General features: G+C 46.0%; 1 protein-coding gene across 1 annotated transcript in view; it reads right to left on the bottom strand.

Moving 5' to 3' along the window:
- Nid1 (nidogen 1) overlaps positions 1 to 17035 on the bottom strand; it is a 79851-nt gene that overhangs the window by 26370 nt on the left and 36446 nt on the right. Inside the window, exons 7-12 of the mRNA XM_038335214.1 lie at positions 16643 to 16843; positions 13718 to 13963; positions 12315 to 12458; positions 5616 to 5741; positions 3401 to 3550; positions 2395 to 2517 (exon numbers count right to left, since the gene is read on the bottom strand). Coding sequence (XP_038191142.1) covers positions 2395 to 2517; positions 3401 to 3550; positions 5616 to 5741; positions 12315 to 12458; positions 13718 to 13963; positions 16643 to 16843 — 990 coding nt within the window. The remainder of the gene's footprint in view (positions 1 to 2394; positions 2518 to 3400; positions 3551 to 5615; positions 5742 to 12314; positions 12459 to 13717; positions 13964 to 16642; positions 16844 to 17035) is intronic.

The raw sequence follows: 17035 nt of genomic DNA, 5'->3' as shown, positions 1-17035 counted from the left end.
TGAGAACAATACATAAACAAACTTAGCAAACAGTTCATATTAATATTATCATTGTTCCATTATCCCATCTCAGCCTACTGGTCTATCTGTTTCTGTTTAGTAAACACAGCCTTAAAGACAGGGTAAGGAGTCAGACCTTTAAAAAAAGCAAAACAAAAACTCAGACATTTGTTTCTCTTTGAGCTGGAGAAGTGAAATTAGCCCACAGAAATAATAAATGTTGGTTGTTTTAACAGCAGCTGGAATGCCTCACTCAACTTAGGAAGCCAGGACTGCTTCTCTACGTATCCGGACCACCAAAAGTCGTGGGCAGGGCTGGAGCCACCACTCAAAATTTCAGAAACAGAAGGTAGCCCTCTTCCACTTTGGCAGCAATTATTTTAAAAGAAAGAAAGAAAGAAGAGAGAGAGAGAGAGAGAGAGAGAGAGAGAGAGAGGGAGAGAGAGAGAGAGAGAGAGAGAGAGAGAAAGAAAGAAAGAAAAGGTTTTCTGGGATTTTTGAGACAGGGATTCTTTTTGTGGAAATCACTCTGTAGACCAGATTGGCCTCAAGTCATAGATCTGCCTGCCTTTGCTTCCCAAGTGCCACAATGACAGGTATGCACCATTAACTACCTGGTTTATTTTTTCAATTTTTAAAAACACTTACTCTGTGTGTGTATGTGTGCGCGTGCGTGTGTGCTCTGGTGCACACACGCACACACACATATCCATGTGAGAGTACCTGTGGATGTCAAAGGACTACTTACGAGAGTCAATTCTCTCTTCCCACCATGTCTTCTGGGAACCAAACCCAGACTGTCAGGCTTGGGGCAGCAAGCACCTTCACCTGCTGAGCCATCTCATGGCAACTCCGTCTCTCTTTTTTTTTTTTTTTGGTTTTTCGAGACAGGGTTTCTCTGCAGCTTTTTTTTTTTTAGAGCCTGTCCTGGAACTAGCTCTTGTAGACCAGGCCGTCTCTCTTTCAGCATCTTAGTTGCCAGTGAGGTGCTTGGCTTTGCTCCGTACTCCTCACCATAAGGTACTACTTCACCTCAGCCCAAAGCAGCAACACAAACTGACAATGGTCTTATACCATGAACCAAAACAAAACTTTGGTTCCTCAAGTTGACTGTCTTGGGTATTTTGTTCCCACAACTGAACACTGGCAAACACAAGCACCCTGCATACATAGTAGGTTCTGTACAGCCAGCAGTCAACTACGCTTATCTGTTCAACAGTATTTGTGGGAAGCCTTACCAGTTTCCAGTCTCAATCCAGGCCTGGCTCGGGGCTTCTGGGAGCCTACATGCCAGGGAAGGTCCACTCAAGTCTCAAGTAAGCAGTAACTCCAAAAGCCATACATTCAGATCAGGTAACAGGTGACATAAAACATTCCATGAAGGCTTAGTTATATGTCCCATCCCCCCATCACACATTCCATTCCCCAATACTCTCAGGCCTCTACTGATTTTACATCAATGTGACTGGGCCACAGGATGCCTAGATAGTTGGTCACATTATCCTGGATGTTTCACATGATCTATTGAACAGATTGTTCTCCCTGGCCTCGTCCAGTCACATAAAGGCCTGGACAGTACACAGACAAAACTGCTCCTCTTCTGAATAAAAAGAGAACTCTTGGGCAAACATGGTGGTACATGCTTTAATCCCAGCACACTGGAGGCAGAGGTAGGAGGATCTCTGTGAGTTTGAGGCCAGCCTGGCTTATATAGTAAATTCCAGGCTATGTAGGGCTACATAGTGAGACCCTATCAAGACAGAGAGAGAGAGAGAGAGAGAGAGAGAGAGAGAGAGAGAGAGAGAGAGAGAGAGAGAGAAATTGTTCCTATCTAATAGCCTCCAAATCAGAAACCAGTTGTCTCCTGTGTTTTCAATCAAACCAAACAAGCCTTTTGGGGGTCACAAGCTCCTAGCCTCTGGATAGGAACTCTACCATGGGCTTTCCTGATTCTATGGCCACCACACTTTAACTAAACAGCTACTGGCTTTTCGAGTTCCCTGCTTACTGAAAACAGGTACCAGGGTTTGACAGTCTTCCTAATGACGTGTGTGTGTGAGTGTGTGTGCATATACACATTTATACACACATATTCTCTTGGCTCTGTTTCTCTAGAGCGCCTGGTGAATGAAGCCCAACGCCCAGTTTGTATCCTGTGCTGCTGGCTCCAGGACCTAGGAACCAATGCATTCTAACCTTCCAGCATAGCTTCAGCCCCTGCGAAGTATCCTCTGAAGTTGTACATTGTGTGTTTCAGCACTGAAGCCTGTGGTCTGACTTTCTACTCGCAGAACTCTGAGAACTTTCAAGGGATCACTTCCTCACATCCTCTTCTCCCCAGGTCATCAAATCTTGTGAACATATCAGTGGGCCATCAACTAACAACCATCTCACCTCCGGGCACACACTGGAAGCCATCCCCCTGATAGCCAGGTTTGCACTGGCACGTGAAGGATCCTGGCATGTTGTAGCAGACGGCATCGGGGTGACATCGGTTGAGCTGGCATTCATCCACGTCTGCAAGACAGCCGCAGGCCGTGAGATTGCTTCCAGAATTTGCGGTTGATACAATAATTTAATCCATGCCCTCAAACCTATGTGAATCGGCTTTTAATTAAAGTCCAGGGACTTTAAACTCACTAAATATTAATTTTTAAGACATTCGCACTCCAACTTCTATCTAGTACACTTACAAATGTGTTTCACATGACGATAATGTCTTCAGGAAACACAGAGCTTACAAAAGGGAAAAGTTTGCCCTGTCAGATGTTCCTTCTTTATTGTGAGCATAAACCTCTAGAACTCTGAAGTGTTTAGAGAAGAGAAAATTATATAGTCCATAACAGAGACATGGTATCTCAGAAATCTTTGTTGAACTTAAGTTTAGTATAATGTTGCATAATTTTACAAACCAAGTGCCTTGAGTTACTCTGCTAATTACTATTCCGGGGCCCCAGGCAGCTAACTATGGACTGGTCTCAAGCCTGGGAAGATTCTGTGAGGTCATTTCTCCTCTGACTTCAGAATGGGAGCTTCACTTCTTGTGCTGGAAAGAGCAAGCTCATTACATACAAAGATGGACGTCAAGCTCCATGCAAGCAAGGACTGCTTTTATTTTCAAAAAAAAAAAAAAAAAAAACAAACAAGCAAGCCTTAGTTCCCAGCCAAGAGCACTTTCTTAACTGCTGCCTAATGAAGCAAGTCTTGGGGTCAGGGGAAGCCAAGTAGGTCCCAAACGAGAACGGCCCTCCAAGAAAGTACACAGTTCCAGTTGCTGCTAAGATAGAAAAGGCTCTTGCCCAAGCGAGCAGAAAGAACACATCCTCCTTACACATAGGGAGTGTTGATGATTAGCACACAGTAAATACCACCCAGGACACCCTTCAGAGCTACCACATACCTTGGCAGGCTCTGCCATCCCCAGAGAAGCCAGGCAGACAGGAGCAGGTATAGGAGGAACCACCCATATAGATGCACTGGGCCCGCTGGGGGATATCACAGTTGTGGAGACCAGTTTCACAGTAGTTGATGGGTCGCTGGTCCACTGCAGCTTAAGAACAAAGAAATGAACACGTGACCTTGGAAGAAAGTCTCAGAGCAGGGAGATACCATTCCAAGTGCTTTGAATAACAGAGCTTTGACTCAGTGGGACTCTGAGAAGGGGACCATGTCTGGGTGCTGCCTGGGTCCAGATCATAGTACCCCTTGTAGTCACCGTGTTCCACACCATTGTACCAAGGGCTTCAGGGTCCTGAAGTGTTCTACCAGTAAACTGCATCTCTAGCCCAGGCTGTCCTAGAATTTACTCTGTAGGCCAAGCAAGCCTTGAACTTGATCCTCTCAAGTAGCTAAAATGAGAGATCTGTACCCTCAGGTCTGGCTTACTTTTGAGCAATGAAATCCATTATTCAAACAGCTTATGCAGAATTTGATCTATAGTTAAATGGAAGACTGGGGCCAGGGAAGAGGACCGGGATTGACCTGTGGCTCCCATGCCCTCCTAGACAGCTCTTTGAGGCACCTCCAAGGGCTCCACAACCGTAGGAAGTGATCATGTCCAATTACCTCATTTTGAAGATGAAGAGCTAAGGCCTGGGAGATTAAGCATCTTGCTGAGAACTGATGTCTGGGAGAAGACATGGGCACAGCCTCTGTCCTGTACTCTGCTCTGCCTTGCCCTTGTGAGTGTGGCCTTAGGGAATGGGCACACTCAGGCCAATCTGCCATCTCCACATAATACCCCAGGTTAGATCTCAGTGAGATCTAACTCTTCCCAGTCCACCACTCATATTGAGCCAACTAGGGATGTCAATAGTACTACAATAAAAGCAAACTTAAGAACCTTCCCCAGCTCAAAAATCAGAGGAAAAAAATCGAGCCAAGAATAATGATGTTCTCTGCTACGATGAAAAAAAAAATGTTTCAACACAGCAAGCTAAAATCTCAGCTCTGTGCAACCAAGAGGGATGGCCTCTTGGGTGCACAGATGTTTGGGTCACACTCAAATCATGAGAACTGCCTGTTCCTTCCCGCCCTACAGACACCACCTCATCCAGACCTTGGCTCCTCATCGAGCTCTGAGACGGAGCAAAGGGACACATGCAATCAGGTCACAGTAAACAGCCAGAGAGCACATGGGGACAGGACAATGACTGGCACAGTCGGTTTCTGTTTTAACTCAGACAGGCACACATGTGCCACTCAGCATATTAGTCTGTAGACTTGGGAATCTCCATGAATCTTTGAGCTTCAATTCTTGGAGCTTGAGTTGGGGATAAATCCGGAGTGAATAGATGTTGAGCATGCGTGGGGCCATGGGTTCCATTCCCAGTCCTAATAAACTGGGCATGGTAGTACATGTCTACAATCCCAGTATTCGGAAAGGTGGAGGTGGGAGGGTAAGAAGTTCAAGGTCACACTCGACTACACAGTGAGTTTGAGGATTTTGAGGACAGCCTATGATATATGATACCCAGCCTCAGAAAAAGTCAAAAATATCTTAGATATGATAGGGCAGTGTGAAATGGGAGTTAACATATCAAAAATTGTGCTCTTCATGGGCCAGTCACCTACATCAATCAAGAATATAATTAGCCTAATAAATTGATAAAAATCAATGTACTTTAGTAAGTCTAAAAAGCTAGGCTTCGGCTTGTGGTTTATTAAATTAGGATTATAAATGGAATGGTGCTAAATGGAATTTCCTTTCTGATGTAACTTGGGTAGAATTTAAGCTAAGGCAGTTACCACATGAAGATGCTTCACCATGAATTCCATGGCTGCTAATGACAGAGAGAACCAAGGCTAACGGCTTCGAGTCACTAAATATATGCTGATAATGGACCAAATAAACTCATAAGAAGCGAGTGGGACAGAAAGTTTACAGCAGGTGAACTGATGCATTGCTAGCATGCACTAGTGCATGTATTACAAGAACACGTTTGCTCCTGGCAGCTGTGACCATCTAAGCAGGTGGAGGGTAGGTAGGACTCATCCCCATTATGGTCCACCCCTAGCAGCAGAAACTGGCGGCTGCTTCCCCACCAGGATCAAACCCATAATCATGCCTTTCCCATAGAGCTGGCCACCCCAGGAAGATTTCTCGCAGAACTTACCCACGCATATTCCCCCGTCCGAAAAGTGGTAACCCTCCACGCACTCACAGCGGTAGGCTCCTGGGTAATTGTTGCAGATTGCATGGTTCCCGCACCGGGAAGGTTGCTCTGAACATTCGTCAATATCTGCAGCAAATTGTTGATAAAAATCCAGACTTATTAAACCTCATAAAAAATAATCAAATAGAAAGCATTTTCCGTAGAGAAGAAATCCATTTGAAGATATATTTTCCTACATGCCCAAAGAAATATGAAATAGAGACTGCTTTTTTGCCCGTTATATAATGTAGAGCGCCACCCTCGGTTCGTTTGATCTAAGTGATGTGTGCTTCTTTCTGAGTGAGGAACCAAATGGACACCCATCGAAACAAATCACTCATACTGGATAGGCAAAACACACTGGAAGACAGAAGATCCACGTTTGATTCCCAGAGTATAAATAAATAAATATTTTAAATAAACTACCTTTCTAAGTTATGATTATAAAGAAAGGCTAGACAACTTAAAGCCAATTGAGGATTCTTTAATGTTACCTGGGATTTAATGGACTCAAAGGTAAGCTATTAATTACATCATTTAGATGGCAGAGTGGTAGCCTTTCATGTGACAGTACTACAGCCATCACCATGGATTATGAGGAGCTAAAACTTCTGCCTGGTGGTTTAACAGTACTAGGTTCAAATCCTGCCTCCTTTTGTTACTGACTTGTGTTGTCTGGGCAGGTTAACTACTCAATCTCAGTTTCCCAACTAGTAAGTAAGTAAATATAATAATATTCACTGGTTTATTCTCTCAGGAATTGGAGAAAATGGATGTGGGTTAAGGAAGTACTCAGCCCATTCAAGACATGGATATATAATCAATCAATCATCTATTCTATAACCCTAGTTTATTTTGAGAAGACAGCTTTCAGATGTTCACCAGACTTTGGAGGTCATCTATGGATACCAGTGGTACAGGGCTGGTTGGCTTGACCCCCGATTACTCTATCAGCCCAATAACAGGTTGAAATATAGTCACATAAGGTACTTTCTGTACTGGTCCCAAACTCAGAGGGCCTTTTCTGAGGCTGGAGGGGCAGAGAATAGCTTGTGTTGGAACTGGGATTTGGGGGATCACATAAGTCCATCAGCCAGCTGCTGCTCCTCCAGCACAGAGCACAGTCTCTCATGCCTACCACCTGTACTCCGTACTGCTTCCAGAACGTTCACAGCAGGAGGCTGGGCCCCTATGCTGGGCTGCATTCTGAAGGCCCGGGCCCAACAAAGCGTCAGAGCAGAACAGCAGTTTTCCATCTAAAAGCCATGGCCAAGTCGCAGCGGGAACTTGTCCAAGCCTCATCCTTGCTGGGAACACTGACAGGGAGAGACAGTCTGTTGTGCAAGAGCTGCAGAGGCCACAGCAGGCGGCAGAAACCGGCCATCGTAGGTCGGAGAAGACGGCTTCATGTTAACAGGTCTGCAAGGATAAGTCAGGTTGGACGGACACCCTGTTTCTTTAGAGACAAGACACTTGCAGGGACCCCACCAAGAGCCCATGGTCTTTGCAGTTTATAAATTTTTCCATGTGTGATTGCAATCTCTTCTGTTAGCTGCGTCCAAATCCTTAACCCTTTCTTTAATGGAAATAATAACCTGCTAACCATGGTGACTGTCTGTCATAGTACCTCACATTGGCTTAAAGAGGATTTGTAACACCTGGTCAACTTCCTCTCTGAAAAGAGTAGAACCCTTTTTTAGCCTGATAGGAAAGCCATGAATTATTCACTTTTATTTTTTAGAAAAAGTTTTTGTTAGTGGTGGTGGTAGTGGTTTTTGTTAGGTATCTTCATGTAACCCAGGCTAGCCTCAAACTCACAATCCTCTTGCTTCCACTACTGGATGCTGGGCTCACAGGTTTGCTCCACACACTCAGCTTGGAATGACTTTTTCAGATTATTGTTGCTGTGTGGTATTTATGTATGAATGAGCGTGTGCACATGCCACTGCATGTATGTGAATTTCAGAGGACAGCTTTGGGGAATCAATTGAAAAGGGGTCTCCCTGTCGTTTCTCCAACCTAGCCTGCTCTAGGGCTTCCTGGAGGTTCTCCTATCTGTGTCTCCCTCCCATCTTGCCATAGGAGGCTCGGGATTACAGGTGTACGCCACCATATCCAGTTTTAATGTTGGTTCTAGGACTTGAATTTGGGTTGTCAGGCTTGTGCAACAGCCTCCTCATCAGTCCTAGATTAATCCTTTGACCTCCCGCCTCCCCCCAAAGTGACTAGCTTTGGTACATTTTCATTGTCTCTGCAACTTACTTCTTTTATAAATGCCAGGCCCTTTGGGGTGGCTACTAATATGTGCAATGCTTCCTAGAAACTCAGAAATTATTCACTGAGATGGGAACTGACACTGCTCTCTAGATGACAGTTTAAGGGGTACGTGGGTGCCATTGTGCTGTGAGCCCCAGGTGAATAGCTGAGCTCTGAGATTCTCTGAAAATCTCTTCCTGATTACCAGGGAGGCTCACTGGGAGCCAAAACCAGCCTTGCTTTGCATATCTTTGATCATCCTATCCTACCCCAGACTTAAATCACAGAGGTTCACCTAGTTCCCCTCTCAGGAGCCTCCCCCAGGTTAAAGCAATGCACAAAGCTGGATGCTTGATGCGATTTCCTATCGAAAGCCTCCTGTCCAGATGCATTAACACTGAGGCTTGTTCTGCTAACTCAGAACAATAGGGAGCCTGGCTCAGGAGATCCCCACATTCCACCAGGCTAATACCCCAGAATGATGACCGACCAAGGACAAAAGCAAGTGAATGCATGGCCACCGGTCTTCCAGAAGAAGACTGCCCAAGGATTTCCGGGGACAACTGCAGAGAGCATAAAGCGCAGGATTGGGGGTGACTCTTATGAGGAACACTCCCTGGGACAAGCTCTGATATCAAGAGCAGCTTGAGAAGGCTCACAGTAGGCAGCAGCAGACTGGGTTCATCAAAGTGGCCAGACTTATTCTAACTATCCACAGCACCATCCCATGGCCTGGGGCCCTGGACTGAATAAAAGGAGAAAGCTAGCTAAGTACCAGAATATCTCTCTCTCTCTCTCTCTCTCTCTCTCTCTCTCTCTCTCTCTCTCTCTCTCTCTCTCTCTCTCTCTCTCTCTCTGCTTATTGACACCAATGTGAGCAGCTGCTTCAGACTCCTTTGTAGTGATTGCATCTGACCCAGAGAGCAGAGGCATGGCCATTTATTAACTTCCCTTCCCAGCATTCTCATTCTGTTCTGTCTACTCCGCCCACCTAAGGGCTGGCCAATCAAATGGGCCAAGGCAGTTTCTTTATTAACCAATGAAATCAACACAAACAGAAGACTCTCCCACATCACTCCTTCTGCCATGCCTTTCCAGACATGATAGTTTGCACCCTCAAATGATGAGCCAAAAATAAACCTGTCCAGACGGACAGTGGTGGCGCACACCTTTAATCCCAGCACTTTGGAGACAGAAGCAGGCAGATCTCTGTGAGTTCGAGGCCAGCCTGGTCTACTAGAGACAGGCACCAAAGCTACACAGAGAAACCCTGTCTCGAAAAACAAAACAAAATAAAATAAAAATAAACCTGTCCTTCCTTAAGTTACTTATCAAGTATTTCATCACAGCAACAAGAAAAGCAACAAATAAACCATGCTTCATCAACATGTAGGTAGGTGGCTGGTGACATCATATACAGACTAAGAAGGAATGGAGACCTAAATGAATCCCTCATCCCCACCACACCCCCAACCCTGACTATCACCTTCATGACAGGGTTCCACTCACATACAATAGCACTGTGCTGTTTGGAACTGTCCTGTATTAAAGTAGCCATTCATGATAGGGAAGGACTGGTCACTGACAACCACAGGCTGGTCAGTTCTGCGTCCTCTCTGCCACGCTCTATGACCAGGTAGGTGAATACCAGACTGAACAGTGCCAGATACACGAAGTCTTCAGCATACCGCCCAAACCATCACATCACCAGTATGGAAGCACAAAACCCTCCTTGACAGTGTTTCAGGGTACCAGGAGCAAGCATCCTGCAGGGAAGGGCCACTCCAAAGCAAATGCCCTCCAACACACACCATGCCCTACATCAGAATCTACACACCAGATCTACCTCTTACTAGCAAGATGGGGTTCCCAAACCCCAAGCATTTGGCTTTCCAGGGCTTGTTGCCTAATGCTGCAAGGGTGGAGACAGCTGCCCATTTTGCTGGGTGGACATTTGTGAGCTCACCCCCCCCCCCCGTTTGCCAGGGAAACCTACATCTACTGTTCCTCCCCTCAGTAGTGAGCACCTCACTGCAGACTTCAGTGGCGCTGGCTAAAGCGTCTGACGCTCTCGCCCTCAGCGATGGACAAGCTGTTCTTTGGTAATAGATTAAAATCCAGTTACCGACAAATATCAAACTGTCGACATGAAAGTCTTTGAAGCTGGATTTTGAGTAATAAAACAAATGACGTCAGAAGACAGTGCACTACAGATGTTCCGCAAAGAGACTTGAGTTACTCACTGGCTCACTTTCGTGAGCTCCCTTTAATGTCCCCTGCTCGCATTAATGAGCCCCAGTTACTATTAATTAAAGAAAAAGCAATAGAAACAGCAAATGATGACAAAGTTATAGACAAAATGGAGCTGAGGAATCAGAGTAATCAGCAAAGCTTTTGCCATGCCAGCTTGAGGACCCGAGTGGCCTCCCTAGAGCCACACAGAAAGGGGGCCATCGAGGCACACACTTGTAATCCCAGCACTGGAGAAGCAGAGACAGGATCCCTGTGCTGTGTGATAATCCTTCTGTACACTGTGTGAATATGTGTCACTGTGATTGGTTTAACAAACAAGCTGACTGGCCAATAGCCGAACAGGATAAAGTTAGGTGGGAAAGCCAAACTGAGAATGATAGGATGAGGAAGGACGAAGTTGGTGGAGTCTTTAGCCAGACATGAGCCTCATGGTAGCATACAGATTAATAGAAATGGGTTAAATTGTAAGAGCTAGTTAGTAACAAGCCTGAGCTATTGGTCAAGCATTTACAATTAACAGAAATCTCTGTGTGGTAATTTGGAAGCCACTCCTGGGACAGGAAAACTCCACCTACACCCCCGGGACTTGTAGTATAATTGATACTCTCCAGGCCAATAAGAGACCCTGTTTCAAAAGAAGTAGACAGAGTTCCTAACGAATGACACCTGAGATGCCTTCTGCCTTTATACACATACAGTAACCTCCATTTGTGTGTGTGTGTTTATACAAAAAAATGGAGAAAATGGAAACACCTGCACACTGTAGGTAGAAATACAAAATGGTGCAGTTGTTATAGAAAACAGCATGAAGGGCCTTCCAAAAAGTCAAGCCTAGAATAACCCACCAGACTTACTTTGGGGGTTATATAAAAACAAAAGCAAAGCAAAACAAAAAAAAACAAAAAACAGAAAACTGAAAAGCAGAAGCTTCCAACAGAAGCCCTGTTCATCACACCCTTGACCGCAGCAGTCAAAAGGAAGGTGCAGTGTGTTCACTCACAGGGGACTGCCAGCGGGTTCTGTAAAGTGGAGCTGGCTCTGCCTTCTGAAGGTGCTCCCTTCATCTGAAAGGATTGAAAAGCAAAAAAAGTATCATGCAGGACACAGCATAATGTGGTGTGGGAGTCCCCTTTGTGTGCTGCGATTACCATTAATGAATAAAGAAACTGCCTTGGCCTGTTAATAGAGCAGAACTTAGGTAGGCGGAGAAGATGAAACTGAATGCTGGGAGGAAGAAGGCAGAGTCAAAGGGACGCCATGGAGCCACCAGAGTCAGACATGCCGAACCTTTGCCAGTAAGCCACTGCCATGTGGCGATATACAGATTAATGGAGATGGATTAAACTAACATGTAAGAGTTAGCCAATAAGAAGCTAGAGCTAATGGGCCAAGCAGTGATTTAATCAATACAATATCTGTGTCATTATTTCAGGGGTTAAGCTAGCCGGATTGCCAGAACAAACAAGCAGCCCTCCCTTCTTCAATAATATAATAGCATTCAACCTTCCAGGAAAAAAAGATCCTGTACCACATGACATAGGTGAATCTTAAGGAGACATTTGCATACACAATCGTGAATCTTGAGCAAAACATGCCAGTAACAAAAGATAAACACTGTGTTACCCCACATATAGAAGATTCTAGAGCCAGTAGCTTCCGCAGAAATATAGCATTCAGTGGTGGGAGACAAGAGCTGGGGATGAGGACTTGAAACATGGTACCAGGAGCTGTAGTCCAATAACCACAGCCACAATTTGTTATACAAGATGAAAAGGCTAGCAAAGGATGCTTCTGACAACCTCACAATGTGATGAGTGTGTTTAATAACACTGAACTACACACTTAAAAGTAGTTTAGAACAGCCAGGCAGTGTACACCTATAATTCCACCATTTGGGAGGCAGAGGCTGGGCCGTCTTGAGTTCGAGGCCAGCCTGGGATTCTCAAGGAGACCCTACCTGTTTTACAACAGAAACAAAAGCAAAACAAGGAATTTTGCTCTGTTGCACCAAGAAGGTAACATACACAGTCCAGGCATGGTATGCCTTTAAAAGCACGCATTCAACACACTCACTCAGCTTCCTGGCTTACAGAACCTGGATGCCTCCTCCCAGCCTGATATCACCCCACCCACCAGAACAAAAAGCAATACCATAGCAAGTCTGCCCGTCTCCTCGGAAGCCAATGGAGCATTCGCAGGTGAACTGTGTTCCAGGGCCAGGCCGACAGGCTGCGTTGCTGTCGCACCCATGAGTGCCGATGTAGCAGGGATTCTGAAGCGCATCGGGGGAGCCCTCTGTGAAGGTAGAGACAGTGTTCAAGAACCTTCCGCAGGCCTCCTGTCACAGGAAGTAAGCCGCTACCACAAGAGAGCAGAGCAATGGGGACCAGAGCCTTGTATGTTGCACTACGGTGGGACCACGAAGTTCTTGCCTCTGGCCTTGCTCTCTGTTTCTATAAATAGTGTTACTGACAACAAGCCACACACCTTTGTGAGACTATGACAGAAAATGAGATGTCTGTGGCTGGCTAAGACCATAAAACAACTACAAGACCCATTTTATATACGTAGTCTCTCAGCTGCACATTCCAGCCATCTGGGGCTGTGCCTCTGCCGCCGTTAACGGATTTCTCCTCTGGAATCCTAAGGTCAAATTAACTCTTTATTTTGGAAGTTGACTCTGGTTCCTGGTATTTTACCACAAAAACAGAAAGGTAACTAATACAGATACACTGTAGAATAAATGCTATTTAGCCATAGGAAGAAAGGACATCTTTCGAATGTGACCACATGGTCGAGCCTAGAAGTCATAATACCCAGGGAAATAAGTCAGACCCAGAAAAACCAGTACTGCCCAGTCTTATGTATGAGAGCTAAAAAGGTTAATTTCACAGAAGCAAGAATGATAATGGCTACCCGAGGTGGGGAAGGATGGAGGGGCTGGGGAGAAGGCGAAGGGGATGGTGGGCACATTCAACAGTGCAGCTGGATGGACGGGATAAGGTCTAGTGTTTCATAGCACAGTGGGGTTAACTAAAGTTGACAACAGTTAATCACATATGTCCAAATAGCTAGTAAAGATTCTGAATGTTCTCAACACTGAGAAACGATACATGTCTTGGCAGTGACATGCCCACTGCCCTCACCTAAGCGCCGCACACTGGATATACCTGGTGAAATCACTTAGTTCATATGCCACAGTAATACCAGTTTTTAATGTGGTCCTTTAAATTGTGAAAATGAGTTTTTAAAAAAATGTTCACTAGAGTCCGAAGTAGCCTTTGGCTGGTTGGCCTTCTGCCCTGAACGCTCAGGAATAAACAGCCCAGACACCCCTATGAATAGGCCTTTGGTTGAATGGGCGAAGGCAGGCCTGCTTGCCAAGAGTGCTGACTGTGCTTCCACAGGACACCTGGCCACCATCTCCTTCTACAGACTGAGAGCAAGAGACCAAAACCCCCAATCCAAGAACCAGAGATTCTGGCCAAGTGTGACTGCAGAGTCATGTGCAGGGGGCACACAGGGGATGCCAGAGTGAGCCCCGTCCGCCTTACCCCTCACAGGCCCGATGGAGTTGCTGAGGGCATAGCGCAAGATCCTCTCCTCCCGGTTGTACAGGACAAATACACTGTCCACGGAGAGCTGCTGGGTGCTGGGCAGGGCTGGCCGGGAGTCATCGTGGGCACACTCCTGGAAGGTGATGGTTTGACGCCACTGGTAAACGTGTGTGCGCGAGGGCGCAGCGCCGTCCTGGTCGGGCTCAGTCACCGTGTACTCCCGGGTGGAGGAGGAAGTGATTACTGAGGTGCGGGAGGAAGACAGATTTGAGGAGCTTCAGCAAAGCCTGTGAGAGCTTCAGTGGCAGTCCCTGCCCACAGGGAAATCAGATTGACAGGCCCACTGGGGCAACTTAAGTAAGACAATGTGTTGCGCTTGGATTCCTGCCACTTTCTCCTCTCCTGCAACATCTGTGGTGACACTCACGTTAGTCCTTGCTGATCATATCAAAGCTTTCTATCAGCTACCAAGTCGCTGAAAACTAGAGATGTAGTCTGGCCAAAAGAGCAGCCACTCAGAAGAAAGGCACACCTGGACTGACTCCTCCCAGCTGAGGTTGTAACCACCTACCTGGTATTAGCTGCTTTCGCCTCAGCTTCTCTCTCAGAAGGAGCTAGGGTGAGAGATTCTGAGGAGATCACATTTGTAAATTACATGGAATCAAGTATTTACTACATCGGGGACATTTGATCTGGTTTCCACAGAATTTCTCACATAGGAATCGGTAAATAGTAGCTGCCCCCAGTCACCTTAGATTAAATAGTCCCGCGGTATTAAAAGATTCAATATGGAATGTTTTTGTAGCAGCCAACTTGGGAAAAATTACCAAGAGCGACCTCTGCCAAGGAGAGGGGAGACAGGCTCCCCACCCAGAATAGGATGGGAATTAGCCCATGCAACAAAACTCTCCACTTCCCTTTGTGTTTTTTTTTTTTTTTTAAAGCATAAAGAACCCTTTTTACTTCTGAGTTCTGCTGCAGCCTGCTCCATCTGCGAACCATGAAAGCCAGAGGATAAATAAAAGATCAGTGTGCGCTGTCTCCCATCCAGCTCCCATATGCTGGCTGCCAGCAAGCCATCTGGCTGCAGGCAGTCTGGGGCCCTTGGCTGTTTCTCCTCCCCTCCATAGGCTCCCAGCCCTGGCCATGGGTACCAACCTTCCTGGATGGCGCTTTAACAGCAGCATTTTTTAAAAAGTTCCTGCCATTTGACTCAGCATCTGTTTCTAGGAACTGAGTCTCAGAAAAAAGTCAGAAAGCCAGGCCTGATTGATAGTCATCCCAGCTACTTGGGATGCCGAGGCAGAGGGATGGCAAGTTCAAGGCCTGCTTGAGCTACAGCATGAGTTCAGTCTAGGCAACTTATAGGTACTAAAAAACAAACAAACCAACAACAACCAAAAACCTAAAACTTGATGAGGACAAAACGAGGGACTGAGGGTATAGCTCAGTGGTAGGACATTTGTCCCGTATGCACAAGACCCAGAGTTCCATTCCCAGTCTTGCCAAAGTCAGAAATGTGGCCAAGAGCTTGGGATGTAGCTCAGCATAGGGGTGTTTGCCTGGGGCACTCAGTTCAATTCCCAGCAGCGTAAGCAAACAACAACCAAAGGGAAATGTGGCCAAGGTTCTTCACAACAGACCTCTTGTTTTAACTCAGCATGAGAGGGGAAACTCCCGCAATTTACACTTCTGAGACCACCCAGTAGGATGGGGGCAGATTCCTTGGAAAAGGCCTTTCAAAGCCACTTAATGAAACTAGTAAATACTCATGATTTGGTGTGCATGAAAAGGTGAAGATATAGCACTGTAGTATAGTTGGTTGATAGCGTTCATGAAAATGACATGCCCAAGATTACATACTGTGCTTCTCTGTGCTAAATATCCCAGAGTCTGGGCTGGTAGCTCATGTCTACAACCCCAGCGCTTGGGAGGCAGAGGCAAGAGGATGGCCTCTAGTTGGAGACAAAGGGCTACAAAGCCCTTTAAAAATAACCGCCTTTTTCATAGTTATGATGTGGCCATGTAAGAGAATGCCCTTATTCTTAGAAAAGAAATATCCGAAGCACTTCAGAAATAACCTACAAGAACACTGCTTCTCTACAGTTAGGACGAAGTGTGTGTGTGTTAAAACACAGTGCCAAATGATAGCAACTAAGCAAGCTGAGTGGCGGGTAGAAGCTCCGGTCACTCTTTCCAATGGCAAACACATGCCAGAAGGCGAATATGTGTAAAAACTACAAATAAATACATTATAAGAAAATCCTGACTTATATAACAGAGGGGACAAGTGACAAAAATACAGATGATAGACACACGAGAAAAGCTTGAAAAATGTTTAAATCGGAAAGTTGTACTCAAAGTTTTTTTCCTGGAATTCTTCTTTTGTTGTTGCATTTCCTCTTCTTAGACAAAGTCTCCTGTAGCCCCAGGCTATCCTTAAACTCATTGAGGAAGTCCTTGAATTTCTAATCTTCCACTCCCCCAAAGCTAGGACTACAGGGCACCAGCTGATCTAGTCTTTGCAGTGCTGGGGATCCAACTCAGACACTCTGTGTGTGTAGACAAGCCCTCAGCCAACTGAGCTACAACCCGTCCCAATTCCCGGGTGTTGATTTTGTTTTGTTTTGTTTTGCTCTGTAGCTCAGGCTTGCCTGGAGCCACAGCAATTCTTCTCGGTCAGGCTTCCCAAGGGCAGGAATGATTGACGTGTCCCAAAACACCTTATTTTCTTATTTTGTAGTAAATCTCTTCAAATGTGTCTTCTGTCTGTACTTAGGGGAAAGGGCTTAAAATAAAGAATAGCCTTGCATGTTTCCCTTCGTGGACCCCAGGACACCGCTCCAGGTACTCAAGACCATCAGAATGGGCCTGCGCGCGCAAACTATCAGGCTGCCAGGGGGGTTGCAGTCTGGGACTCACCTGAGCTGGAGTAGTGGTACAGCTCTGTGTAGGGCTCAATGTGCACTGAGGAGCCATAGCGGATCTGTGGCACTCGGCCATCCAGCTCTGTGTTGATGGTCAGATGTCCATGTTCGTCAATTCCACTGAACTGCTGCTTCAGGACTAGCTTGCCTGGGTGTCCCAGGAAGGTCACCTCAGCTTGGCGGGTGAATTCACCCCCTGGAGAGCAAGACAGGCCTGTCACTCTGTCGCCTGGCAAGTAAACCCTCCTGCCTGGTCCTAGGTTCATGAAGTGAGAAGCAGGCAGAGAACTAATTCTTCTGCCCTGGATGTTGAACAGACTCACAAGCACAAATACTGTGTGGTATCCCTCCTATACAGAACCTAGATTTAAGTTACATGTTCATTTTT

Source organism: Arvicola amphibius, chromosome 6 (genome assembly GCF_903992535.2).
Source record: "Arvicola amphibius chromosome 6, mArvAmp1.2, whole genome shotgun sequence".
Classification (NCBI taxonomy): domain Eukaryota; kingdom Metazoa; phylum Chordata; class Mammalia; order Rodentia; family Cricetidae; genus Arvicola; species Arvicola amphibius.
This window is presented reverse-complemented; position numbering and strand designations above follow the sequence as displayed.